The 27,741-nt window shown below is 38.4% G+C and overlaps 1 protein-coding gene across 1 annotated transcript in view; it reads left to right on the forward strand.

Annotated features, from left to right (window-relative positions):
* Positions 1-857: 857 nt before the first annotated feature.
* The window catches only part of LOC149261666 (agamous-like MADS-box protein MADS2), a 418,152-nt gene continuing 391,268 nt past the window's right edge, over positions 858-27,741 (forward strand). Inside the window, exon 1 of the mRNA XM_089382170.1 lies at positions 858-1,458. Coding sequence (XP_089238296.1) covers positions 1,277-1,458 — 182 coding nt within the window. The 5' untranslated portion in view covers positions 858-1,276. The remainder of the gene's footprint in view (positions 1,459-27,741) is intronic.

Below are 27,741 nucleotides of genomic sequence, written 5' to 3' on the forward strand. Positions count from 1 at the left end.
TAACTAGTTTTTCTTATGCAAAGTTTTAATTTGATATTTCATAAAACACTTTCTATGAACTTATCATATAGATATAATGATTTTTTTAATCTTTGTAATTTTATTTGATTTTTTATATCATTTTTAATTTTTCGAGTGCTAGCATTACTTCATTATCATTAAATATCTATTTTAAATAATATATTTTCGGCAAAAAGTAGTTGTCAATAGAGTGGCTAAATAGAACAAAGTGGCTATGGATGGGGAGGCAATCTGACCACCTACAGGTAGAGAAATTATAACACAATAGGTGTTATTGATAGAGTGGCAATTTGGCCAAATAGCACAAGGTGGCTATGGATGGAGTGGCAATCTCGCCACCTACGAGTAAACAAATTATAACACAATGTGGCTATTGATAGAGTGACAATTTGGCCAAATAGCACAAGGTGGTTATGAATGGAGTGGCAATCTGGCTGCCTATAGGTAGACAAATTATAAGACAATGTGGCTATTCATAAAGTGCTAATTTGGCGAAGGGAATATTTTACATGAATATTTTAATATAAAACTCGATATATATTTGATTTTTTCTTTTAATTTTTTCGTAGCTTAAGAGATTTTTGATTGTTATAGCACATCTCTCCCACTTGCACCATTCTATCGTACACTTCGGCACAGTTTTTTCTGTCAAAGGATTGCTGTAGACCATGTCTCTTGGAAAGCATATGTATGGGTCTTATTTTGCTCGTAACATGGCCTACCTGTCTGCTATGTGGTTGATCCATTGTAAAGTGTGTGCACGGGAATCACCATCACAGAATAATAATACCCCGGTCTAAAGAATAATAATATCAATCTCGGGAGCTCAGACTGGACACACAGCTTTTGGAACTTCCGATCATGTTTCGGGGAGGGTGCCAGAAAAAAATATTCGAAGTTCTACTTGACATGGCGATCATCTATTTGATGTAGGTTTTGTAACGCTCGCCATAACCACTGTCACGTGCACACATTGCAACGGGAAAATTAAACAATTCCCAACATGGCCACTAGTTAGGGGCTCTCTGGAACAATCTCGCAGACCCGCACAGCTCCACAAAAACTACATACATTCCTTCGTCATCTGTTACTGAAGTACGCACTTTAGTAGGATGGAAATAGAAAGTGTCATATACGCCATTACCGTGGCGTGGGTCAACTTCGAGACCTGATCGTGTTTTTCTCGGAGGGAAAGGGCAAGCAAGGTTCAGAAAGAGAAAGAGAGAGTGCTTCTAGTGTTAAGTGCCCATTTAAGATGGGGCGAGGTCGAGTCCAGCTGAGAATGATCGAAAATAAAATCAATCGTCAGGTAACTTTTTCAAAGAGGCGGACCGGACTGATGAAGAAGGCATCGGAGCTGTCAATCCTGTGTGATGCGGAAGTGGCCGTCATCGTTTTCTCAAGTAGAGGCAAACTCTATGAGTTCTCCAGTTCCAGGTGCATCCCTACTTGCCTTTGCCTTTGCCCTCCTGTCCCCATCTCGTACATATTAACACACATTCTCACACACATTCTCTCCCTCTCTAGACATCATGACATAGACAACACATAAAAGTACTTACATGGCTTTAATCAGAAATAAAATTAGGATGCCAGTTTATGTAGGTCAGTAAGAATATGCAGACGACAATTATCATCTAAATATATCTAGTTGGACCTGTTCTTACCAAGATTACACCCTGTTCTTACTAAATATTTCTAGTGTACGTCTTTATTGATTGCTCATAGATTACACCCAGGTTTGTATATAGGTTGTCTTTTTATTATTGAATAAATTTAGGGATCTTCATCTTGGATTACATTATAGCTTGTTCTTTTATTTAAATTGTTTAATAATTTAGGGTTAATATGGGTTTCAGCTCGTTTTACTTGCAAAGATCAACACTAAAACAAAGAGATCAAAATATATGTCAATGGCGTTTAATCTTGTATTCGCGTGATTTTCAATGATGCACCTGTTTACATTCACTTCTGATTAAACTTCCCGTTCCCGAACAAACCCTAATTGCACTCTAGATAAAATCCTAATTGACAGGGTGTTTGCATAGAATTATTTCTCCATGGATTTTAGAAGGATGAATGTAAATTACAAAACAGAACATTTAAAAGGTGGCAATCACAATTAGGAGTATGTTTGGATAAAAGGTTGCAATCACAATTAGATGGATTAATCTTGAGGCGTATATAAATATTTCTACATATGATATCTGGATTAATCAAAGGTTGCACAAAAAGATTAGAGGTTTAAAACAGCGTACAATGTTGTTATAAAATAATTTAATATAAATATATTCCTAAAAAAATAATTGATTAATTATTAATTATAATCCATCATATATGTAAATCCATAACATTCCATAATTAGAGTTGGTGAGTGGTTATTGATTAAAATTTATTAATTAAAAAAATTTATTACCGATGTGTAACCAGGAATACTCAGTTGTTGGCAATGGCAAACTTTCGGTGCTACCATGATAAGGTTTGAGATTTTCTACCGTCACTAATCAATCGCACGCCTCACACGGCCACATCAGCAGGTAATGGTGTGTCGCATTAGAATTAGATATAAGGAAAAAAAAATATGATAACCGTTTTCCAAATTTTAATGTCTAGCGCTTGAAGAATTTTCCTTTTTCTAAATAAAGTGCAAGTATTATATATAGTTTATAAATTATAAAGAAACTTAGTTTTTTAATTAAAATATAATTTAGATACAGGTTTACCAAAATGGTTGAAACCCTCTTACAATGCCAACTTGGAACTAAGCATACGTGTGAACTTTTAAATTCGAATTATATATAATGGCAATGGTCGTTACAGTCCCAACTTGGTACTAAGGATAAGTGTGAACTTTTAATTTTTAAGAGTAAGTTTATATATCTATATCTATATATATATATCCCTCAATCAAGGTAATGGGTCATAATGATGGCGTCAAAGGAATGATGGAACAAGGATAGGTACGCATGAGAGCTTAGAGGTACGCAGTAAGGCACCGCCATTTGGAAATGAAAGAGGGCAGAAGGAATGTCAAGGCAGAGAGTGGGGGAAGGATGGTGATGCTGGCATGATGAGACAACAAGGTGGTAGTATGCGGAAGTATAGAAGGAGCAGAGTAAAGAGGAAGGATAGAAGGGGAGGGAAGCGCGGAAGGAGCGGGACAAGGGAGCCACATCCTACACCAAAAAACAAGGATCGTGCTACCGAGTATGTAAATTGCTGTCCTCCTGTTATTATTTCCACCGTTGGTAGTATGCTGGGGGAGATAAAAACAGATGAAGGAAGGACGAACAGGGTCCTGTCAAGTGGAATAGGAAGAGTGATCAGTCCAGACCTCAAAACATGACAGAGCCTGAACGCCGGGACTGGAACCATGAGAGGGGTGAAGAAATAAGCAACGACAAAAGGGGGAAGCAGGAGTATATACCATGTGAAAATAACAGAGAGGAAATGAGGATGGAAAGCTAGGGTAAAGGCATCAGACATAGCAACCGCTTAAAGGAAGCCAACGAGAAAACCATAAGGAAAAGGGACTGTGAAGGAAATCTGATAGGGAACCCTTGTAAGTCGTTACTACCTTCCCAGCAGGAGCCCTCTGACAACGATGAAAGGGCAGTTGGGATCATGGCTAAAGGTTTTACCATGATACGGAATAACCAGGATGGGGAAGGGCGAATTCCAGTAGGGGAGCAGGCAGATATTAGAGATGCAGATCAAAAAAATTTGCGCGAAGGAAAAGAAATGAGAAACAGAGGGAGGGGCTCGGATAATCTTCCGGGTGAAATCGGTATAGGCAAGTGTACCCACGAATAGCCTAACCCGAAGTGGATGGGCACTTGGACTGGTGAGGATTTTATTTTAACACATTACTACTCGTCTTGTGAACAGATAGAAGGCAGCAAGGAGATGGCTCGAGCAAGTTGCCGAAGGGGTCAAGGATGTAGTCACAGTCACCATGGACAGACAAGCAACTGCTTGGGACCACAGAATAGTAGCACCCCTGGTACTCGGTGAGGCCGGTGACCGATGAATGAAACCATTCAGGAAGCAACCACAGATTACATGAGAAATACAGATGAAGGCATAAGAGAAGTAATTGAAGACATGGAAGAAGAAGTGAAGGAGGAGGAGTCTGAGGAGGAAATGGAAGAGTGGAGGTGTATGGTTTCTGACCCGAGTAACACAAGGGGTCGAATGGCTCAGTATAAGCAAACACTACACCTATACTGGCTTATAAAGAAGCTGCTATGCAAGGCAGTAGAGTAGGTCTCAATGGGCATGGCCTTAATTACAAGGGACATGCCTGATTATAGGAAAGACCTGGAGACCATACAATTTCAACTCTGCGGGCAAGACATGAGATTGGACCATATCGAGCGCAACACCCTAGGAGTAGCTAACATGGGACTTGTGCATGGGGGTTCAGCAGCGAACCCAAAAACGGTGGAAACTGACCACGAAGATCAGGGTAAGTAAAATTAGCCTCATTATGATTTCAAATTAGCAGTGTGCTCTTTTTTAACGGATACTATCTGTTATATTTCTGAATGTCTATAGGAACAATAGATAAAAACTCTATTTCTAATTGTATGGTTTACATAGCATGGCTACAAAGACTACAGACATACCAATTCTAGATGGCCTATGTTATTTTTAGGTGGTTCATAACTTGGTTTCCCTTTGGGCAAGCTGTGGCCACCTATGTCATGTATGTGTTCTCAATTTGTGAATTATAAATAGAAATGGAACTGCCTAAACTTACAAAAAAAAAATGTTTATATATATATATATATATATTATATTATGTTATTTGAGTTTGGGTGAAATTTAAGATTAAATTGTTTGGATCATTTGCCAAGACAAGTGAAGCTGATGACTTCGACTTTGAATTTTTATAGAACTTTTATGACTCTTAATGAGAAACAAGGAAACCAAGCTAAATGATAAGATTATGTGGCCTTTTTATGAAAGTAGTTGTGGATCTTAAATATGAATTTCAATCTAATCATATGGGGGAGTTTACACAACACATGCATGAGCATGCGTAAATAGGGAAATTCTTAGGGATCTCGCTTACAAAGAAAGTCCTATCCCAGTGGATCCAAATCAAATGGAAACCAAAGGGGAAGATGGAGTTGGAGCTCGATGCTAGAGGATTTTTATTACAATATTTTTGAATTTGAAAATTTGAGATAAAGTTTTTAAGAACAAATGATGCCTTTTTAATTTTTTTGGTATGTATCTTCGTTGTTCGATGGAGAGATTTAACCTAGATAAATAAGACTTCAAGGCAGCTTTGGTGTGGATTTTGATGTATTCATTACAAATAGAGTTTTGGCATGATGAGACATTACCTATAATTGGAAATTCCCTTGGGAATTACGTTAAAAGTATCAAAGGTCATGAAGCAGGATGATATATTTCATATACCTGCATTTGTGTGTGCATGAAAATATCTGAGACCTTTCCCGTAATCTATTTATATATACTTCTTGGATGAGTATCAGAAGGAAATGATTGATAATGAGCACATACACGTCAGATACAGAAGGTGTCATTAATATGGAGATTTATATCAAGACTTCCCAATAATAAAGAAAATGGAAAGCTCAGAGATGGTGCCAACCCATGTGAGAGATGGATTTAGGGTTGTAGATCTAGGTTGATGCAATAAAAGTAGTTTCACAAGTGTCAAAGAAAAACACAAAGGAAGTTAGGACTCGTGAATAGGTTCGATCTCTTTAGTGTCATTGAGTAATGTGGATAACCCTAACCCGGACCAATCAGTCAATGCAAAATGCGGAAGACTATAGGATCTTCCTTCTCTTTGTTGGAGAATCTAATTCCAACCACTTACTAGGTGTCAAAATCATTGATCCAAGTGTCCTACTTCAGTTTCAGTTAGTCCAGTTTAAGTCGAGTCTCACTCCACTCATTTATTATTCATGTTTCCAATGTCATCTTATTTAACTGATTCATAATACTGAGAAGAGAAATCCTCTGCTCCACTTTGTTTTGTTCTATTCAATTTTTTTCATGGTATCCAAGCTTAGCTTGTGTGATACTCCTTATGAGCAACAAAAGAGAAGTTAAGCTAGTTTTAATAAGACATGATGAGAGAGCAACAACGTCAGAGAAGTGATAATAGCGGAGAGAAAAGGCGAGATTGCATAAGACTCTTTGAGAGAGAAACAAAAGTTTGAAGAAACCTGCGAAGAAGCAGTAGAAGAGAATGAAGAAGTTAGCTACGACTAAGATAGGGAAGGCGAAGGTGAAACGGATTGAAGAAAGTTCAACTCAAAGTAAGAGATTTTTTAGGAAAGTGTAATGAGAACACTTTGTGTTATTTGGGTGCACTGTGTTACTAACACATGGGCCAAGATCCAAGAAGAGGATTAATTGCCCAAACTTATCACTCCCTTCACTAATGTGGACTCAAAGCAACAAAATCCATGTTATAGTCCTAAATTAGAAAATGGTAGCTTCACTTTTGTTTGAAAATTCTAATCTAAAAACCCCTGTTAAAAAAGGTTCGATGCAATTCTTCAAGTGAATTTCGATGGTATAAATTTGAAAAAGGGTTGACTTCATTTTGTAAAGGGATCATGTATTGCTTATTTTAAGAATTCCCATGTATTGCTTAAAAAGGGGGCTTCATTCATATTTTTTTTAAAAGGGGAGTTGTTTATGAAAGTTGGTTTAAAAAAAAAAATGAAGTCATTTTGAATGGTGACTATTAACTCTTTTTGAATTCATTTGAGAGATGTATTTGAGTGGAATCCATTTCAGATTCATGATTTTTTTTAATCTTCAATCAAATGAAAGAGAATCTATTTAGGATTCTTGACCCACCATTGCTACATGCTCCAACAGTAAGCAATAGCCACAGCCATTATTGTTAGAGCCATAAGTTGTGTAGCAGAGAAGTGAGTTGCTATGTTTCAAGATCAATTGGCTTCTTGTGTAGTAGTGAACCAACTCTTAACAAATTGGAAAAGACAGGAGGCTAAGAAGGTCAAAGCAACAGTAGAAGATGTTTGAGATCTTTCTAAATTTGGAATTGAGGAGGCAAAATGATGCCTTCGCATTGACATGCATAAAAGAATATGTGGATGATAACATTCTTCCTCTGATTCCAGATGCCAAGATAGGAAAGTAGTCATGCGATACCCTTGAGAGGAGTTTTGGTGTAAGTGGGAGCATTGAAGTTGAAGATGTAGGTGGATCTATAGCAGTAAATCTACATCTGTATGAAACATTTGTTGAATCCCACTATGCACAGTTGCAAGTGGATGGAGATTTAGTAAATCTAGCAAAAGAGCGTGCTGATGAAATTTTGGTGAATCTAGCAACATAGCTTGCTGATGATAGTGAAGCTTCCATTAGAGCAGTCATAGTTATGGCGAATCCAACAATTAATTATTTTGATGTAAATTTTGATGAAGAATTGTTGGCTAATGATGAATGGTTGCAGGTGATGCAAAAGAAACATCATATTGACATGATTCAATTAGGTGAGAAAATCCCACTTGAGTCAGTGGAAGACAGTGCGTCTATAACAACAAAGGTTAGTACAAAGGTGATAGATACGAAGACAGAGACAGTGATAGATGAAAAAGAAAATAAGGAATCCCACAAGGAGAAAATAGAGAGAAAGGTGGAAGAAAAGTTATAAGTGCAATAAGAGAAAGCTCTCATTGCAGAACAGAAGGAACAGATCCAATGTGCTTATATAGATATTTTTACACTTACCATTCATTTCAAATGTGCAGGTACACATAATGATTTTCAAGAACAATTAAATTTCCTTGAATCATGTCTTGCAACACCATGTCATCTGCATAGAAACTACAAAAATGAATGTTGAAGATGGCATTCATGATGAAGAAATTAATGAAATTTTTAGATATTGGAGTCCTGAAGAGATGAAATTGTATTATGGTCTTATGTTGAAGCATATTGTTGATGAAAAGCACACTATAGAAGATAATATGTTGTAACACCCCACATACAAGTCATTTTTTGAAGAAGTCGAGGACATGCATAGGCAACCTGGAAGAATGGAAGACCTACACCAACAAATGAAGAAACTGAGGTTTGAAGGATACAAAAGAGAAAAAATTGAAACAATTTAGAGGCTACAGAATCCGAAAGAAGAGAAGAAGAAAAGTAAATGTAGTTCAAGTCAATTTTTTAAATTGTAAGCCTAACTGGGAAATAGACAAGGAGGTATCTTAATTAAATTTTTATGTTGTTGAAATTAAAGGGGAGTGTTGGAGAGTCTAATTCCAACAACCTACTAGGTGTCAAAATCATGCATCCAAGTGTCCCAGTTCAGTTTCATTTAGTCCAGTTTAAGTTGAGTTTCACTCTAGTCATTTATCATTGATGTTTCCAATGTAATCTTATTTAATTGATTCATAATACTGAGAAGAGCAATCCTATGCTCCAGTACGCTTTGTTCTCGTCAATTTTTGTCAGTCCTTAGATGATATGAATCACGAAGAGGCTTTTGACAACACAAAACGTGAAGAGATCCATTCTTCACCTCCAATGGAAACCTTGACAACTTCTAATCTACAAACCCTGCACTCCTTTACCCCATTTCTTTATCCGTTCATTTAACATGATGCAGTGTTGAAGGACACTAATGCAAGCCTAGAACATACCAATGGTATAAAGCTAGATCTGGAGGTGTTAAATCTATACTAAAATTCTAGCAAGGTAAGGACCCATTCACCCTCCATGAGCAACAAGTGTCCATGCTAGGTCAAGAATATCTTAAGTGAAAAAATATAGCCACCAAATTATGCTAAGCTTATGGTTCATTAGGGTTCAAGAGAGATCATTGAAGGAATTAGGAAAACCAAATAAATAGGAAAAAAGGAGTGGATATATGAACAAATTACAAATGTGGATGAAATAGGAGGGCCCCTGTTAAATTCCAGTAAGGTAAGGGTCATCATGAAGGTATTATTGGGCTCCAATAGAGCTTCAACATGAATATTATCTCTTGGAATATGAGGGATCTAAATAGCCACAAAAAACAAAGGATCCTAAAAGAGAAATGGGTAGAAGAAAAGCCCACTATTATGATGATTCATGAATCTAATATCTCGAGGAAAGTCTTGTCCAACCTAACAAACAATTAGAGAAGACAATCTCATTCATTTGTAATATATGCTCAAGGACACTGAGGAGGAATATCAATACTATGGGATGATAAAGAGGCAAGTGTGATAAACGTTTTTGCTACATTCAAAGTCCTAACAATGTAGATCTAACTTATGGGTTCAGGAGAGAGATGTCATGTTTCAAATGTATATGGACCAAATATAATGCATGATAAGGTCCTGTTTTTTCCATAAATTACCCATACTAGTGAATTGATCTCCCAAAATATTTGGATACATGCAGGAGAGTTTAACCTAATTAAGTCCTTGGATGAGAAAAAATGGGGCATTCGATGATTGGATGTGGAGACCACTTCATTACAGGAAGCCATGGAAGGTTTACGACTCATAGATGTCGAGACTGCATATGTGGTGTATAGGTAGCATAATAGGTAGGGCGGTCAAAAATTGCCTTAAAGTTGGACGAATTCCTCATCACAAAAAACATTTTATCTTGGGACATATTCATAGAAGCATCTATACTTCCAAAAATAGTTCATATCATTAGGTGATCAATCTTAATCTATATCTGAAAGCTCACACCTAAAATCACTCTTTTAGGTTTGAAAAAAATTATCTCAAGCATCATGAGTTCCTCCCAAATACTTAGAAATGATGGGAGAAAATAGGATCTATTAAAGGACCAACATTTTTTTCTATATATTAAGGGCTAAAATACATTGAATGGAAATTAAAAGGATTGAATAGAGGGTGGTTTTGGGATATTATATAGAGAAATCATGATCTAGATCTGAAAATTTCAGAGATGTAATAGGAGGCCATAGAAAAAGGTCAATCAGAGGACCTGATAAGGGAGGAGGAGCAGACCCTTCATGATATAGAAAAGCAGAGGAAGTTAAAAGAAATATTGTGGAGGAAGAAATCTTGGACTCAATTGCTAAAACAGGGATAATAATAAATATTTTTTCTACAAATCAATATTACAACACACATACTATAATCAAATTTATTATCTTAAAGGATCTCCCATGAATTGATCCAATATTTTTAAAACATCCTCTCAAAACATAGAGTGGAGAAACATGAGGCCATCAACTAGGTAACCAACCCCATCCCCTTAATCATAGATAATGAAATTAATAATGCACTCCTTTGAGAAATCACCTAGGAGGGGGCTGAATTAGTAGTTAAAGCATTTCCCCACAATAAGGTCCTTGGCATAGATGAGTTCAACATAGAGTTCTTTCAATATTGCTCTCCAATAATTGGGGAGGAGGTTTAGAGCATTATGGAAGAGATCTGAAAAGAAAAAAAAACACTAAAATAACTCGATGCCACATTCTTAGAATTGATCCTAAAAAAGGATAAGGTGGAATATCCCATTGAATATAAATTGATTTCCTTCTGTAATGTGCTTTATAAAATAATAACGAATATCATAGCCAATAAGGTGAAACTACTCTTTCCCAAATTTATTTCTCTAGAACATATAGGATTTTTCAAAGGAAGAAAAATTATCAATGCAATCATGGTGGTTCATTATTCCATACACTCATTGATGATTACTAAAAAACCCGGTATGGTGCTCAAGTTGGACTTTTATGAGACTTATGACAAATTGAATTGGGACTTCATGTGTTACACCTTAAAAGCTTTTGGATTTGAAACTCACTAGTTCACATGGGTATATAAATTGGTTTATTCCATGTCCTTTTTAGTTATGATTGATGGTTATCCATCCAAACCCTTCCATTCCACTAGGAGGGTTTGGCAAGGGGACCCACTCTCCCCTTTTCTATTTGTTCTAGTAGTGGAAGAACTCAACCATGTTTTTAAGGCAACATATGTTGAGTGTGGATTGAAAGGAAACTATTTATATGGAGAATGATCTGAATTCGATAATTACATTTTTTGGCATCCATATTGATGCATTCAGAGTAGAAAAAGTGGAGGAATCAGCTCATGGGACCGTTTTAATCAGCGGGACCTAGTTTGGAAAAACGGTGTCTGAAACCTTCCCGAAGCATTTTGAGGCACCAAATGATGTTTTTTGAGGGTAAAAATTTTACACTTCTAAGGCTCACATTTTCATGATATTCTACACACAAAGATCTTTCCAATGATGCAAGAAGCATGTTAATCATAGCCTATATGAAAAATTTATGTCACTTAGAATTTGATCTTCCTATTTTAACTACCATGGTTCGAGATGATGCCACATCAGCCCCCATTATTCATGTTAAAGGGGCTAGCCACTTTTTTGTGATGTAAAAGGCTCTAGAAGAGTCTATATTGTAACTCGAGTTAAGAGTTGATGTAATCAAACTTAGCCACTAGTAAGTTATTGGGTTGCATTATAACCAGGCTAGTAGGAGGAAGATTCATTCCATTCTTTTGAGAGGATTTTGTTCCATAGATGAACAATGATAGATACGAGAGATAAAAGGTGGAGAACGTAGAGAATAATTATGCATTGTAGCAATCCATGGGCCACAAGCATTACTTCATTGTATCTCCGACCTTATTTTCTAGATAGAGATAGAGAACGAAGCAACCTAACCTTCCAGTTGCGTTGTGTGAGCTTATTTTTCCATTCTTTACTTCTTTGCATAATTACCATTCCTGTGCATGCACTAATTACAGTTAAATTTATAGATCTAGAGGTCTAATAAAATGGTAATAGTGTACAAATTAAGATCTTTTTAATATAATATCATCAGATCTGTTATGAGAAACTGCCAAGTGGAATATCCATGGTAGCTTACAGATCATTTCGTATTAATGCAACTTTATTTAGGTATTTTGATGAGATTGTAGGGATCTTGATTTGTGGGGACGAAAATTTTAAAACCGTAATCATGGCCAATGAATTTGTAAACGACCCTCATGATCTTGTAAATCAGGTGAGGTTTACACAACTGGAACAAGAAGTCACAGATATCAACCATAATTTAAACCTCATCATGGTGACCTTGAATAACTATTTGGATATATTTGGATAAGATGTGGGTTTGAATGAAGGATACAAATAAAAAATGGGATCGGAAGATCGAGGAGAAATGAAGAACTAGTCGAAGAAAGAATCTGAAAAATATCAACCTAGTTTTAGTGTCGTGAACCAATCATGACCCTTATTTAAAATGTAAGAAAAAGTCAATTTCAAGCCATACCATGATGATGTCAATGCTTTGAATTTGAACCATTGGTTGTAGTAGCTAGAATTTTATTTTAGCATCCATCAGATTGAAGAAGGACAAAATATCTCATTTGTGCAGCTGAAATTGGAGGGCCATGTACTAACATGGAGAGACATCAACATAGAAACCATGATGTTGGATAGTGAATCTCTAGTAACTAAGTGGGAATATTTCAAAACCCTCATTAAGTCACATTTTTATCACATTGAATACATGGATGACCAGTGGATTGGGTGGCATTACTTCAACCAAACATTGGGCCAAAGCATGTTGGTGTACACCATGGTGTTTATAAAGATGGTTGTAATGTTGGGTATCTCTCAAAAGAACCCAAATATACTCCTTAAGTATTTGAGGGGGTCTGCACTTCCATCTACGTGAGCAAGTGGTGTTGTTGAAGCCCAAATTGGTGGATGAGGCTTAGGTATAGGTGCAATACCTAGAAAACATAGGTCTAAAGAGGGAGATCAAGTGGATTGAAGAAGAAGGGGAAACAAGATGCTTCTAAAGAGGGGAAGTAGAAGAAAAAATGGGGAAAAGGTAAAAGTATGGAAGCCACAATGCACCAATGTAAAGATCATATAAACCGTTGCAACATTAATGGCGATATAGAGGACGAATGTTGGAAGTTTCATCTAGATCTAAATTCAAAGAACAAGAAGAAATATAACAAGAAGAAGAATTTCATGGCCAAAGATTCAAGTAACCAAGTTGAACCTCTTATGAAACCAGCTCAAGAAAAGATAGAAAAGATAGATCAACGCCTTAGAATTCAGCCTCTTCGAGGGGGCAACCTCCTTTACATTACATAAATGAACAATTCTTGGATGATTCAAATGACAAAACCTCCTTTCTATATATAGGAGTCTAAGGAGTCACAATATAACCCAGCTGACCTAACAATAATAATATAAAGCCACAAAAATAACAATAGAGGGATTCTATGGGGCACAGTAATAACAATATGGGGATAATAGGGGCACAACAATATTAATAAGGGATGCAACTACAATAGTAATGGGGTAATCACTAGTATTATAGGGACCCAACATGGCCCTCTCCTTCAAAAAAGTGTTGTTGTCAACGCTTGAGTAGTTCTTGATGCTTCTGTATAAAATTCTCATCCTCCCATGTGGAATCTTTAGCAGATAAGTTCTTCCACTTGATAAGATACTCCAAAATTGATCGATTTTGGAGCTGTCCAGTTCTTGTTTCTGTGACTACTTCCGGTTCCAATATAATTTTTCCTTCCTCGTCAAGTTCTGGCAATATTGTTTGAAGTGGGAGCTTGTCACCTATAACCTTCTTTAAACATGAAACATGGAAAACTGGGTGCACTCGAGAAGCTGCAGGAAGCTCCAATTTGTATGCCATAGTACCAATCTTTTGCAAGACCTTGTACGACCATAATAATTTGGTGATAATTTATTATCCTTCTTAGCTTGCTTGAGGGACATTTGCTTATATTGTTGTAGCGGTAGGAATACCCAATCACCTACATCAAAACTTCTTTCTCTGCGATGTTGATCTGCCTGTTGTTTCATTCTATTCTGTGCCAACACGAGGTTATTCTTTAAGAGTTGAAGGACTTGTTGTTGATGTTCGATGTGATGTTCCACTGCTTGAACCTTAGAATTTTCTCTTAAATATGATGTGATGGATGGTGACTGATATCCATAAAGTGCCATAAATGGGGTCATTTTTGCTGTTGTATGGAAGGAAGTGTTATACCACCATTCAGCAAGAGGCAACCATTTGACCCATTATGTCTGTTTAGCAGATACAAAGCCACGAAGATATCCTTCCAAACATTTGTTTACTATCTCAGTTTGCCCATCAGATTGAGGATGATAAGATGAGCTATGAGCTAACTGAGTACCAAGACAATAAAATAATTTTGTCCAAAAATTTCCAGTGAAAATGGGATCTCTGTCACTTACAATAATCTTTGGGTTTCCATGTAGCTTTTGAATTCTTTCCATAAATGCAGTAGAAACTGTACTAGCTTTAAATGGATGTGATAATGCACAAAAGTGTGCATACTTGGTAAGTCTGTCAACTACCACCATGATGACAGTCTTTCCCTCAGACTTGGGTAAACCTATGATAAAATCCATTGAAACCTCCTCCCAACGTTGGCTTGGAATGGATAAAGGTTGTAATAGACCGAGTGTCTTAATTGTTTCAACTTTATTTTGTTGGCAAACCAAACATTCTGCCACAAATTTTTGAATATCTGATTTAAGGCTGTTGTAGGGAAAAGTATCCGACTCGGATGACCCTATCCCACTCTAAGGGTGATAGTTCCTTAGCAACAACTGTAAAACAAACTACTTAAGGTTTACTTCCTTATGAAAGCAAAAGAGAATGGAGAAAAGCACTAACCGTTGCCTTGCGCTTAATGTCGAATCCAAACTCTTCTCTTTGGCCACTTGCTCCTAGCCCCTTGTTCTTTTGCTTGCCCAGCTACAATGAGATCCTGCAAAATAACAAAGAGGGAAACTACAAGAGGCATGCAATCATAACTGGTTCATGGATTAGTGTAAACCAAACATGCAATCATCAAAATATATTATTGAAACAAGAGCACATAGAAGAACCTCAATAGCTTTTATTAATGAAGAAGTAAAGGTTCTGAGAGTATTACAACCATTGAAGGCTCCAACCTAGCAACACCTCCCAGCAGAAAGAATTTCTCCTCTTCACCTCTCTCAAACAATCACCCAATAGTTCTATAGTGAAACCAACAGCATATCATTACTTTGCACAAAATTCCAGCCTCTTGAGCTCATAGGAGAGAGCTCAATATATAGATGAATTGAGAAAGGATGAGTCAGCTTGCAACTGATGTGTAGCTGCCTTGTGTCCTTTCTCTCTTCAGTTAATCTTCAGTTGATCTTCAGTTCTTGAGTCCACTTGGAGAACCTTGCTTCCACTTGGAGAAACAGAGCCTCTGACTCATCACAAGGCGAAATACCTGATCCAAGTGTCATTTTTGGAAGATTCCAGAGCAATGACTCAGTGTGCCACTTGTCCCATCTCGCTCAGCGCAGGTGGCCTTTGTTCCACTTGCTTTGCAACGCAGGTACACCATGGAGCAACTGAGTTTCAGCGCAGAAACCTAGTGGAGCACCTGCTTTGATTTCAGGATTGCTTGTTTTTGAGTGTTTTCAGGTGGAGAACTGATCTGAGAGCTGTTGGTTTGCTGACCTTGTTCCTCTAGGGGTAGGAACATCATGTTTAGGGAACTTTGGATCCCTTGGATTATTGACAATTCATGCTTGTTGCTGTAAGGCACAAATTTGTCTATAACAGATGCCCCCTAAAGTATGAGGTCGTTTATCGGGTGAAATGCTTTATTGAGAGGATCCGAAGTTCATTCAATCTGCTGAGAAGTGTCCTGTAATAAGATACAATACGATACATTATTTTTCATACATTTTCATGATCTAGCTGAGGCGGGCATTCCCATGCTCAGCTTTATAAATACATTTTGGTACATAGAACAGACGATCGTCTGATTGTAGACTGATAATTCTCTGCTGAAATTATCATCCTTTGAGAAGGATGATCATCTGCTGCAATGATGTACATATCAAATGTCTTTATATCCTGAATATATATCGCAGCCCGGATGGATGAAACTAGATCCGGGGTCTTCAATCTCTTCCGATCTTCACTCGATGTACAAGTCGATCCATGTGAGAATTTCTTGGAGTCGAACATGGAAAGACATCGCTTGATTATCGGCCAATGATGTAAACCGTTAATAAGCACGAGAGGAATCACCGATAAGGATGATGACCCTCAAGGTACAGCAGTACAATTCACATGGTGGGAATAAAGGACTTGGCGTCGACCACCATGCAAAATCCTCTGGTCAAAGGTCATTGATGTATACCTGTCGCCGGAAGTGAGAAACTTGCCATTGAGGCATGCAAGCTTCAAAGTACTGAAGGGGTTGTTCCTAGATCAACTCCTTGGATAATGAGCTGACGTCGACAAGGAGTGATCCGTCAAAGGAGGGCCTTAAAGAATCCCACATCAGTGACACAGAACGGAGCTAGTGATTGTGATGAGGTGAAAACAAACTGTGATGTATGATTCAGGGTGGCGGTCATGAAGTGGATGAAGGATAATGTATGGCAGTGGATGGGACACGGTTGACTCTTTGCAGAACCACATCTCTTGAACATATAACGACACTGATGTGATGGATTGGTAGCATTACCCCAATTGTGGATGGTGTGGCGAGGACCATGGTTATGAGACCGGTGAATGAAACAACCCAACCCGATGTGATACGGAGGACAAAGTGTCATGTTCAAGAGCGACTTGCTACCATTAATGCTGTGAGGTTCTCCCAATTTTTCCCCAGTCATTGTTGACCAGTACCTCTTTATTTTTGTCAAGCTTGAGGAGGATAACATATGCTTGTTCTATAACCTGCCCTTCGGGCAAGCCCATCGCTATGTTTTAACGAGCCTAGCGATAGGGAAACTCGTTCTCGTCTAAAGACAAGTTTGTCGCTATTTAATTATTTTAACGAGTCTAACGACAAGGAAAACTCGGTCCTTTTCATTTTTAGAGAGTCTGAAAAGGTACGGAAAGTTAACTCCAAAATTCCTTTTTCGTCTTCTAATCCCTTAAGTCCGAAAAAATATAAAACAATACAGAAGGGATGAATTTTCGATTGCTTTAACGAGCCGAACAAAACAAGCGCTCGATCTTTTTGTGCAATAATCCCTCAGGTCCAAAAAGATTAAAATCTAGAGGAGGGATAGCTTTCCGGTCGCTTTAACGAGCTGGAAGGCCAAAACTCGGCAATCTTTCCATATTTTTCGAGTCAGTGAAAAGAGCTTAAATATGACTCGTCTTTCGAGGAACGAGTGATGAACAGGGCAGCAACAGATTCCAGGTACGGGTTGGAATATTCCAATCACGGCAGTGTCACAAGGATGGCTTAGTGAAATCACTCTTCACAGCTATTCCTCAAAACGGGTAAACAAACACATGAAGATGAACGATTGGCCAAATGAACGGATGGAGGTGAGACTGCAAGAACACGACCAAGGGCTTTAATATGGCTGTCAAAGGTTACATTTACCAAGGTTATTTACCGGTTCATTTTTTCTGGGTGAGCTTGAACTCTAGGGGAAGATTGCTCACAACTTATGTTTATTTTTTAACGAGCATACACTATGTGCTAAAACTGCTCGGATCTTTTGCATGCCCCCTGCATCTTAATAACGCATGTCAAAGGAGGGTGCCCCCCAAGCTTCATTGCATTCAACTTGGTGGTTGGAATGAAGGTTTACCTTTGAATTTTGAAAAGGGGATTTGTTTCATTTTTTAATGAGGTTGACATAGTAAAAGAACTATCCTCATGATTCCTTGTTTCATTTTTTAACGAGGTTGACACGAGATAAGAACCTTCCTCGGGGCCCACTGTATTTACAGTATTTCCATTAGGGCGATGATCCATGCTGACAAAATATTTAGGAATCTTCTGAATCCGTTAGATATAGAAGATTTCATATTGTAGGTTTCCACTGTGGCTACTTCCGCCAGATTACTTGCCGGCAGTAGGGCAAAAGTACCCATTAAGGTAGGGTCTTTTAGGAGACCTACTCCGATATTTTGGAGTGATTGATTACTTTCATGGATCATTGTGCTGCTTCCCGTAACTTGAGAATTGTTGGGGAGAAATGTTTGTTGGTCGACGATTGTAATTTTTCCTTGAAAAGGAAATACAATTCTCCTATAGTAGGTCGACACAACTGCAGCCATGGCATATATCCAAGGCCTTCCCAGTAGGATGTTGTAATCGAGGTTTCCGTCGATTACTTCCACATCAACTTCTACTGTTTTGCCCCCCAGTTCAACTTGCAAGTTACTTAAAATCCCGTATGGAGTGTATGATCGACCATCAAATGCTTTTAACGTCGTTGACGATTTCGACAAGGGTGGTGAGCCTAAATTTTTCCAGCAACTCATCGACATAAGACATGTAGATGCCCCCTCATCAATAATTGTTCGATGAACAGTTTTGTTGAGGGCTTTCACTTTAATAAGGAAAGCTTGTTGAGCTGGTAACTTAGGGTCATATCCTTTATGATCAAAGGCCACAAGATTGGAATCCATTGGGCCAATCCCACTTATAGCTGATAATAAAGCTTGCTCTTGGGAGGTGCAATTTTGTGCTACCTCAAGTGTCGACATAGCGGACGACGATTGGATCAGGTCCTCTATTATATTATAATCCTGTGTTATTTTTTCACGAGGATTAAATGTAGACTTGTGTACTGCTCCCTTTGGCGACTTTATCATTGGTTTAGAAACGATGGGTGGCACAACTTCGTTCAAAGTTGTTGTCGAACTGCTAGGTTGTTTATCAGCCTTGTTATTCGACCGCTGTGGATTCTGGTAACCTTTATTCCTTGTCAAAGCATTATTCTGCTGCTTTGAGGTGGACAACATAAGCACTTGGGATCGGGAAGCATTTTGATTGGCAACCAGATTTTGGCTTGGATTAGGGAACGGATCAGTCAATACTGCTGGGGTTTTTGAACTCTTGAAGAGTTTCTTAACTTCAGGTATATGTGGACAATCTTTCGTCCAATGATCCTCATCGCATATATGACACCTTGTCGGGGGTCTCCCTTTCCTTTTCTTTACCTTCTTGCCCCCTGGTTGCTTCAGTTGTTTGCCCTTGTCGGTCGACATGGCATTTACTTCTGAGGCAAGAAGTTCCTCATTTGCATTTTGACTAGAAATTTTGCGTTTGCCAGTCACGCCATTATTGGCGTGAGAGTTAGTATTCGATTCAGGAGGGGGAGGAATTGAAAATTCAGGTCTAGGGGCGTCAGGTATTTTGTCGTAGAGCGTGCCCGACTGAGTATATACTAAGTCTAAGTATTGAGCACGAGCAATGACTTGCTCCTCTGTTACGACTCCTCCCTTGGCCACATCTTCCGTTATAGCCGGAAGTAACGACTTTATAAACCATTCAGCTAACAGCTGATCGGGAACGTAAGTTTTCACCATCCTACGACGACGTCGCCACTCATGTATATGATCAGATATGTGAGTGGCCGTTGTCTGTTTGAAGTTGGTAAGGAGTTCTGTTCCTGTTTCATACCTTATCGGTAATTGAAAATGGGTTAAGAAAGTCGTGGCTAAGGAGCTGAAATTGTCGAAAGAGGCTCTTGGCAATTCAATGTACCATTTAGCCGCTGGACCTGTCAATGTCCTCTGGAAGAGGCGAAGTCTTATCGAATCATCATTCAGGGTGTTTGATGAACACCACAGGTGGAATGTCATCACATGATTCGACGGATCTTCACCTGGATTTCCATTGAATTTAGGGATGTCCGATGGAAGTTTATGCGGAATTGCTGGCCACCAAGGGGCATAAGCAATTGGATCATTCGTCAGCCGGTTTAGATCTGGTAGTTCTAGAGTTGCTACAAAGGGCAACTATTGGTTCAGGTTAGGTGAAGCATATCCAGGATAAGATGGTATCGCCTGAGCAATGGGTCTTTGCAGACCAGCATAATGCTGACAACTTTGACAAGGTTGATGGGCATAACCATTATAGCATGGTTACCCATTACTTACAAAGACTTGTTGCTCAGGTCCTTGATATGATTGCTGGAATGGCGGTTGTTGAGATTGAACCAGCTCTGGTTGTTGGACCATTTGCTGTTGACCAATACTGGATGATTGACCAGGATGAGGAGTCACAGTACTTGTTTGAGCCTGAGTCGCTCCAGATAAGGAGGCACTACCCTGAGATTGTGATTGAGTCGTTGAGACTTGCGACACATTCATTATAGCAGGTATGGTGGGAATATTCGACACAGGGTGTACTGGTTGCATTGAATATACAACCCCTGGTTGCTGAGGCAGTATTGGTACCCAACCGCTGGATGTAATTCCAGTTTGACCTGAACTTTGTTGTAAACTCCCATATGGTTGTTCTCTGGGAGGGAACAATGAAAGAGCATACTACCCTACATATGGTGGAAATCCAGTACTTAAAGGGTAAATTGGCCTTTGAAGACACATTGGATCAATTTGTTGAGTTTCAACATAAGAAATACCAGATGATAATCCAGATGAAGAAATAGGAACTAACCATGTCGTCGTCCCTGATGGGACTCCGGCTTGTTGTTGACAATTTGCCGGGACAGATGGTATACCAGCGAACATCGTTGGAGTAGCAGTAGGAGGCTCTGCTGCTGCTGTGTCGGACGACACAGTCCTAGATGTCGACGGTTGTTCAGACATATCTAGTCTATCCAAAAGATTTCTTAGCGATTCTACAGGAACTTCCACTTGTGGTGGACTAACTTCGAAGATCAACGAGGGAAAGGTGATGATTATTCCGCTTAAAATAAATTTTATAACGACGCTTTAGACACAACTTGCTTTTTCAGTTTTAAAGAGTCGAGAAAAAGCTAAAGATGACTCTAGTCTCCTTCGATGTATTAACGAGCCCGAAGTGACAAATGCTCGGTTGGACTTTTTCAGTTATAGAGTTTGAAAAGGGCCAAAAGAAACTGCTCTGGAGATCTAGGCAGAGGGTGTGCCAAACTTTTCGCGAAACCACAGAATACGTTTTACGGTACGGGTGGTCGATCTTCGTGAATGCTGTGTTCACTGCATCGCGATCAGTAGGGCGGCCGACACGGCTTCCTATGGATAAAGGATAATTGCCTATAGGGGTCTCCCAATATATACGCGACGGTACGTGGGAGCACAAGTCCGTATTAGTGCCACCGACTCTCAGGAGGAATCACCCACCTTCGTAAAGATCGACAGTCACTATGTTTAACGACGCCGGAACACGTCTCTACCTAGACCTCTATTTGTTTGCGTTATGTTACAAAGCGTTGTTATGTAAATTGGATTTATTTTAATGTTGATCTTGCTTAGCAGTTTGCCTTTAAGGATCACCACGAGATGTATGTAACAAATTCCTGAATGCAGTCTAAGATGAGAAGCAAACTTTTCAATCTTTCAACTTTGAAAACCTTAACTACTGAGGGAAAAGAAAGGCAAATCTTTTCACACAGATCATAGAGCACACACTAAATGCAAATTTTCCTAAGTCATCAAGCAAACAGTCAAATTCAAAATGCACAATGCATGTATTTTCTTTTCCCTTTCTTAATGTGGATGGGTTACAAAAAGAAAGTTGTTATATAACTTTGATTTTGATTTAAAGCGAAAGTAAACAAGCTTGTCCAAAATCAAAAGACACCTTAAGATTCACTTGCTTAATCACTGGAAATGCATGAAATCAAACCATAATGACGAAAGTAAATGACTAATCAGCTATGGACAGCAAACAAGCTAACTCTTTAGACCAGCAAAATGCCTAACACAGGTTCAGATCTAAGAGGCCAAAAGCAAGACTAGTTTACTCTTCGTTATGGGAAATTGTAAATGAGTAAGAAATACAAAGAACAAGTACAATTTCGTTATATAACAGAGGCAGAATGATGGCAAGTAATATTGGTTTCAGAACAGGTGCAAGACTGGTAACTGGCAGCCAAATCAATAGTGAAAACAGGCAAGAGAAAAGGAGGAAACCCCAATAGCACTAGGCAAAACTGGGCCAACGCAGGTGCTGCACAGCCAGTCTGGCTCTCAGCGCAGGTAGCCCCTTCAGGACCTGTGTTGCAAAGCAGGTAGCCTGTGTACTACCTACTTTGGAAAACGAAAGTTGCGTTTTCTCAGTTTCCGGGTCACAATTTTCTAAAAAATGCACAGTTTTTGCTCAAATCAGAAGCAATCAGTCAAGCACACTCAAAGGGATGATTAGGAAGGTGAAAAAATATCACTAAGAGCTTACAAGGATCCTTGTAGATCAGCTCTTCAAATCATGAACTTGCTCAGAAATGAGCCAGAGTAGCTGCCCTCTACTTCGCTTTTGATATAGTCAAAAGCTTTTCGATTTGGTACTCTCTTGTTCAGGAAATGAATAGCAAAATACTACAAACACAATCAAACGGATACGATCCCCAATGGAGTCGCCAGTTTGTTGTAGGGAAAAGTATCCGACTCGGATGACCCTATCCCACTCTAAGGGTGATAGTTCCTTAGCAACAACTGTAAAACAAACTACTTAAGGTTTACTTCCTTATGAAAGCAAAAGAGAATGGAGAAAAGCACTAACCGTTGCCTTGCGCTTAATGTCGAATCCAAACTCTTCTCTTTGGCCACTTGCTCCTAGCCCCTTGTTCTTTTGCTTGCCCAGCTACAATGAGATCCTACAAAATAACAAAGAGGGAAACTACAAGAGGCATGCAATCATAACTGGTTCATGGATTAGTGTAAACCAAACATGCAATCATCACAATATATTATTGAAACAAGAGCACATAGAAGAACCTCAATATCTTTTATTAATGAAGAAGTAAAGGTTCTGAGAGTATTACAACCATTGAAGGCTCCAACCCAGCAACACCTCCCAGCAGAAAGAATTTCTCCTCTTCACCTCTCTCAAACAATCACCCAATAGTTCTATAGTGAAACCAACAGTATATCATTACTTTGCACAAAATTCCAGCCTCTTGAGCTCATAGGAGAGAGCTCAATATATAGATGAATTGAGAAAGGATGAGTCAGCTTGCAACTGATGTGTAGCTGCCTTGTGTCCTTTCTCTCTTCAGTTAATCTTCAGTTGATCTTCAGTTCTTGAGTCCACTTGGAGAACCTTGCTTCCACTTGGAGAAACAGAGCCTCTGACTCATCACAAGGTGAAATACCTGATCCAAGTGTCATTTTTGGAAGATTCCAGAGCAATGACTCAGTGTGCCACTTGTCCCATCTCGCTCAGCGCAGGTGGCCTTTGTTCCACTTGCTTTGCAACGCAGGTACACCATGGAGCAACTTAGTTTCAGCGCAGAAACCTAGTGGAGCACCTGCTTTGATTTCAGGATTGCTTGTTTTTGAGTGTTTTCAGGTGGAGAACTGATCTGAGAGCTGTTGGTTTGCTGACCTTGTTCCTCTAGGGGTAGGAACATCATGTTTAGGGAACTTTGGATCCCTTGGATTATTGACAATTCATGCTTGTTGCTGTAAGGCACAAATTTGTCTATAACAAAGGCCATCCCAAAATATTTCCTTCTTAACCCTGTGGTAAGTTTTTAAAAATCCTGAGTGCACTCCTAAGGGAGAAGTGTGCAATTCCATAAGAATCTTTTGTTTTAGTTGGGAATTCTTACAGAGGTATAAGCGATCTTTGTACCATAAAGAATCATTTTGCTAGCTAAATGTATCAGACGTACTGGAATCTTGTTGTAACTTTCGAATAAGTGCCCACACTTCTTCATCATTCTTCCATTACTCCCTTGCTTCGTTTATCCAATCTGGTTGGATAATAGAAATGGCGCACAACAATGCTTCCACATCCTCATCCTTTCTTGAGAGTGCATCTACCACCACATTTTGCTTCCCTTTTTTGTAGATGATTTCAAAGTCAAAACCCAACATCTTTGTGACCCACTTTTGTTGCTCTTCAGAGGATAATCTTTTCTCTAAAAAGTATTTAAGGCTATCATGATTTGTTTTTACCTTGAAGTGTCTTCACATTAGGTAGGGTCACGATTTCTTAAGTGCATGGAGTATTGCCAACATTTCCTTCTCATAAATAGCTTTGCGTAAAAACTTTCCCTTGATTGGACGACTTTCAAAAGCAATGGGTCTTTGATCTTGCATTAAAACAGCACCAATTCCATTTCCTGAAGCATCACATTCTACAATAAAGGTTTTTGTGAAGTCCGGTGTAGCTAAGACCGGTGCTTGGCACATTGCCTCTTTAAGATGTTCGAAGGCCTTTGTTGCTTCTTGAGTCCATGAAAATGCATCTTTCTTCAATAATGTTGTTAGAGGTGCTGCTATTCTCCCATAATTCTTAACAAACTTGCAATAATACCCTGTCAACCCGAGAAATCCTCACAGATGCTTTATGGATGTGGGGATTTTCCATTCCTTAATGGCTTTAATTTTACTAGGGTCTACCTTAACTCCTTCATGAGATACAATATGACCCAGATATTCCACCTCTTGTACTCCAAAGAAACATTTGGATCTTTTTGCATATAATTGTTTCTCCTGCAATAGTTGTAGTACCTTGTCAACATGTTCAACATGATCCTTCCAAGACTTCTTGTAGATTAGTATATCATCAAAAAATACTAACACAAATTTTCTAAGGAATGGTTTGAAAATGGAATTCATCAAACCTTGAAATGTTGAAGGTGCATTGGTAAGGCCAAAAGGCATGACCAAAAATTCATAATGACCCTCATGAGTTCTAAATGCTGTTTTCGGAATGTCTTCAGTCTTCATTTTGATTTGATGATATCCTAAATGAAGATCCAACTTGGTGAAGTAAATTGATCCATGCAATTCATCTAGTAATTCATCAATGACAGGAATGGGAAACTTATCTTTAATAGTGAGCTTTTTGAGCTCCCTATAATCCGGACACATGCGCCATGATCCATCCTTCTTGTGCACTAATACTACTGGAGCAGACAAAGAACTCTGACTTGGTTGAATTATACCAGCCTCTACCATTTCTGCAACCATATGTTCAATTTCACTATTTTGGGTATAGGATATCTGTATGGCCTGATGTTTGGAGGAACACTTCCTGGAATCAGATGAATAGCATGATCATGATCATGAATAGGTGGGAGACCTTTGGGAGTCTCAAAGATCTTGGAATGATTGTCCAAGACTTTTTGGAGATCTAGAGAAATAGATGATTCCAATGTCGAAACATCTAGCGAACATAATTGTGCAATTACACCCCTTTGTTCATTTTTTAGAAGCTTTGTCATACTGTTAGAGCTGATTATCTTTCCCGCTTTCTCTGCAATACCCCTTAATTCAACTTCCTTTCCTTCCATAGAAAATTTCATGAAAAGTTCTTGAAAATTAAAAGCTATTGTACCCAAGGATTGTAGCCATTGGACTCCTAGTACAACATCAGCACCTTCCATTGGAATGGAAAGCATTGGGCTAGTCAAATTTATTGTTCCTCCATTTGAAACTATCACTTGACACTTTGGTGCTGGATATAAGAAGCAATTCAATTCTTTTGCTACCCTACAATGAATAAAATTGTGGGTACTTCCTGAATCAATCAACAATATTACCTTTTTCTTCTTGATTTATCCTTCTATCTTGATGGCTTGAGGAGTGGTAATTCCAGCCAATGAATTACAAGATATGGTTGGATTCACTTCTTCTTTATCTATGCTTTGTTCCTGGAGTATATCCTCTTCTTTTGACCTTTCTTGCTTCTTTTCTTCTTCCTCTTCGCAATCTATGTAGAATAATTTCTTCTCGGCACACTTATGACCTTTAGTGTATTTGCTATCACAACTGTAACAAAGCCCTTTTGCTCTTTTTTCTTCCAATTGTTGTGGTGTCCACCTTATAGGTTGTGGAAGACTAGGGGCAACAACACTTCCATCTTTATAGTTGTGAGTGGTATGCTTCCTGGTTGCCATAATTTTGCTTTCCATTTTTCTTGCTAACCTGAATACCTTCTCTAATGAATCAGGTTCCCAAAGGTGAACATCATGTTGGATATTATCCTTTAAAGTCCCTATGAACACATCAATCCTATGCTCCTCTGGAATATTTTTTACCCTTATGTTCAATTTTTGGAACTCCTCAATGTGCTCAATTATTGAACCCTTTTGTTTGAGACTTATCAATTGGCTAAAAAAAGTGTTTCTTTTTGTATCCTCATAATGTGCTGTCAATTCTTTTGTAAAAATTACCCAAGTGATAATTTGTTTACGACAGAAAAGCCATTGATACCATAAAAAATGATTTGGTTCCAAATATAAAGTTGCAATACATACCTTTTGTGTGTTTTGCACATTATTGAGATCGAAAAATTGCTCCATCTGTAATATCCATGTTGCGGGATCCTTGCCATCAAAATTCCTCATATCGATTTTTGGAATATGGTGGGTCTTCATTCCCACATTAGAGTCTATGAAATCATGATTAACATTTCTTTTGTTCCCATCATGAGTTTCCTTTACTACCTTTTCACCATTAGTAAGTATTTCTTGTAGAAAATTTGTCAAATTTGTCTTCAAATCTGCCATGTCTCTCTTCAAATTTGTCTTCAAATCTATCTTCAAATCATCCATCTTAGCTTCCATGCCCTTTATCTTAGATTCCACACCATTTATCTTAGCTTCTGTTAGCTTTTGTGAAAGTGACATTTGTTGCACTTGTTCCTGTAATTTTGATATATCATGTAGCATTTCTTCCTCTTCTTCATGAGTCATGCTAGAGCTTTCAGGTTGCTTACTAGGTGTTTTCATTTTCTTTCCTCACGGCATCAGTTACCGATAATAATGCTCTACTATGCCCTTTGAATTCCCTCAAAATAAATTTTCAAAGCAATCTTAAGCAAAAAATTAAAAGAATCTACACACCTTTTTTCACTTTGTAGGAGCTCAATATTGCCTCTGATGTATCTCTGTATTTTCAGATCATCCAATTATGAAATTGTGATCTACAGTAGCCCTCTTTGTCCTCTTTCCAATGCCACCAGTCTGATCCAAATTTGATTCTCCAAGGAAGAGTTATTCAAAATCTCCCATAGTGATTATAGACTAGTTTAGTAGAGCGAACTTGTACGACGTGCCACGAGTCACTGTTTCAACCTTTGCACCTGAAAAATATATTCAAGAAACTAAAATCCGTCCTCTTTCTATACCTTCTGACGAAATTTCAATCCGATGCTCAGAGAGAAGGTTATGACGATTTTCCCCAAGTCACCTGTTTGGAATGTAATTCAAGAATCTGCAAAAAGATCAACTTCCTTAGATCATATCTCCACACATATAGCGCGAAAAGATTTGAAATTCAGACCCGACATTCAACGCGATTTCTTCTCAAATGGGTTTTTCTTTTAGCTTTTGAAACGTCGCAGAAAAAAAGTTATAGTGAAAATGCCACGATGACCTATTTGGAGCAGCGAAACACTAGAATCCAAAGCTCTGATACCAAATGTTATGAAACGAGCTCAAGAAAAGATAGAAAAGATAGATCAACGCCTTAGAATTCCGCCTCTTCAAGGGGGCAACCTCCTTTACATTACATAAATGAACAATTCTTGGATGATTCAAATGACAAAACCTCATTTCTATATATAGGAGTCTAAGGAGTCACAATATAACCCAGCCAACCTAAGAATAATAATGTAAATCCACAAAAATAACAATAGAGGGATTCTATGGGGCACAGTAATAACAATATGGGGATAATAGGGGCACAACAATATTAATAAGGGATGCAACTACAATAGTAATGGGGTAATCACTAGTATTATAGGGACC

Source organism: Pinus tabuliformis, chromosome 6 (assembly GCF_031772625.1).
Source record: "Pinus tabuliformis cultivar Carrire ecotype Pingquan chromosome 6, CPIR1, whole genome shotgun sequence".
NCBI lineage: Eukaryota > Viridiplantae > Streptophyta > Pinopsida > Pinales > Pinaceae > Pinus > Pinus tabuliformis.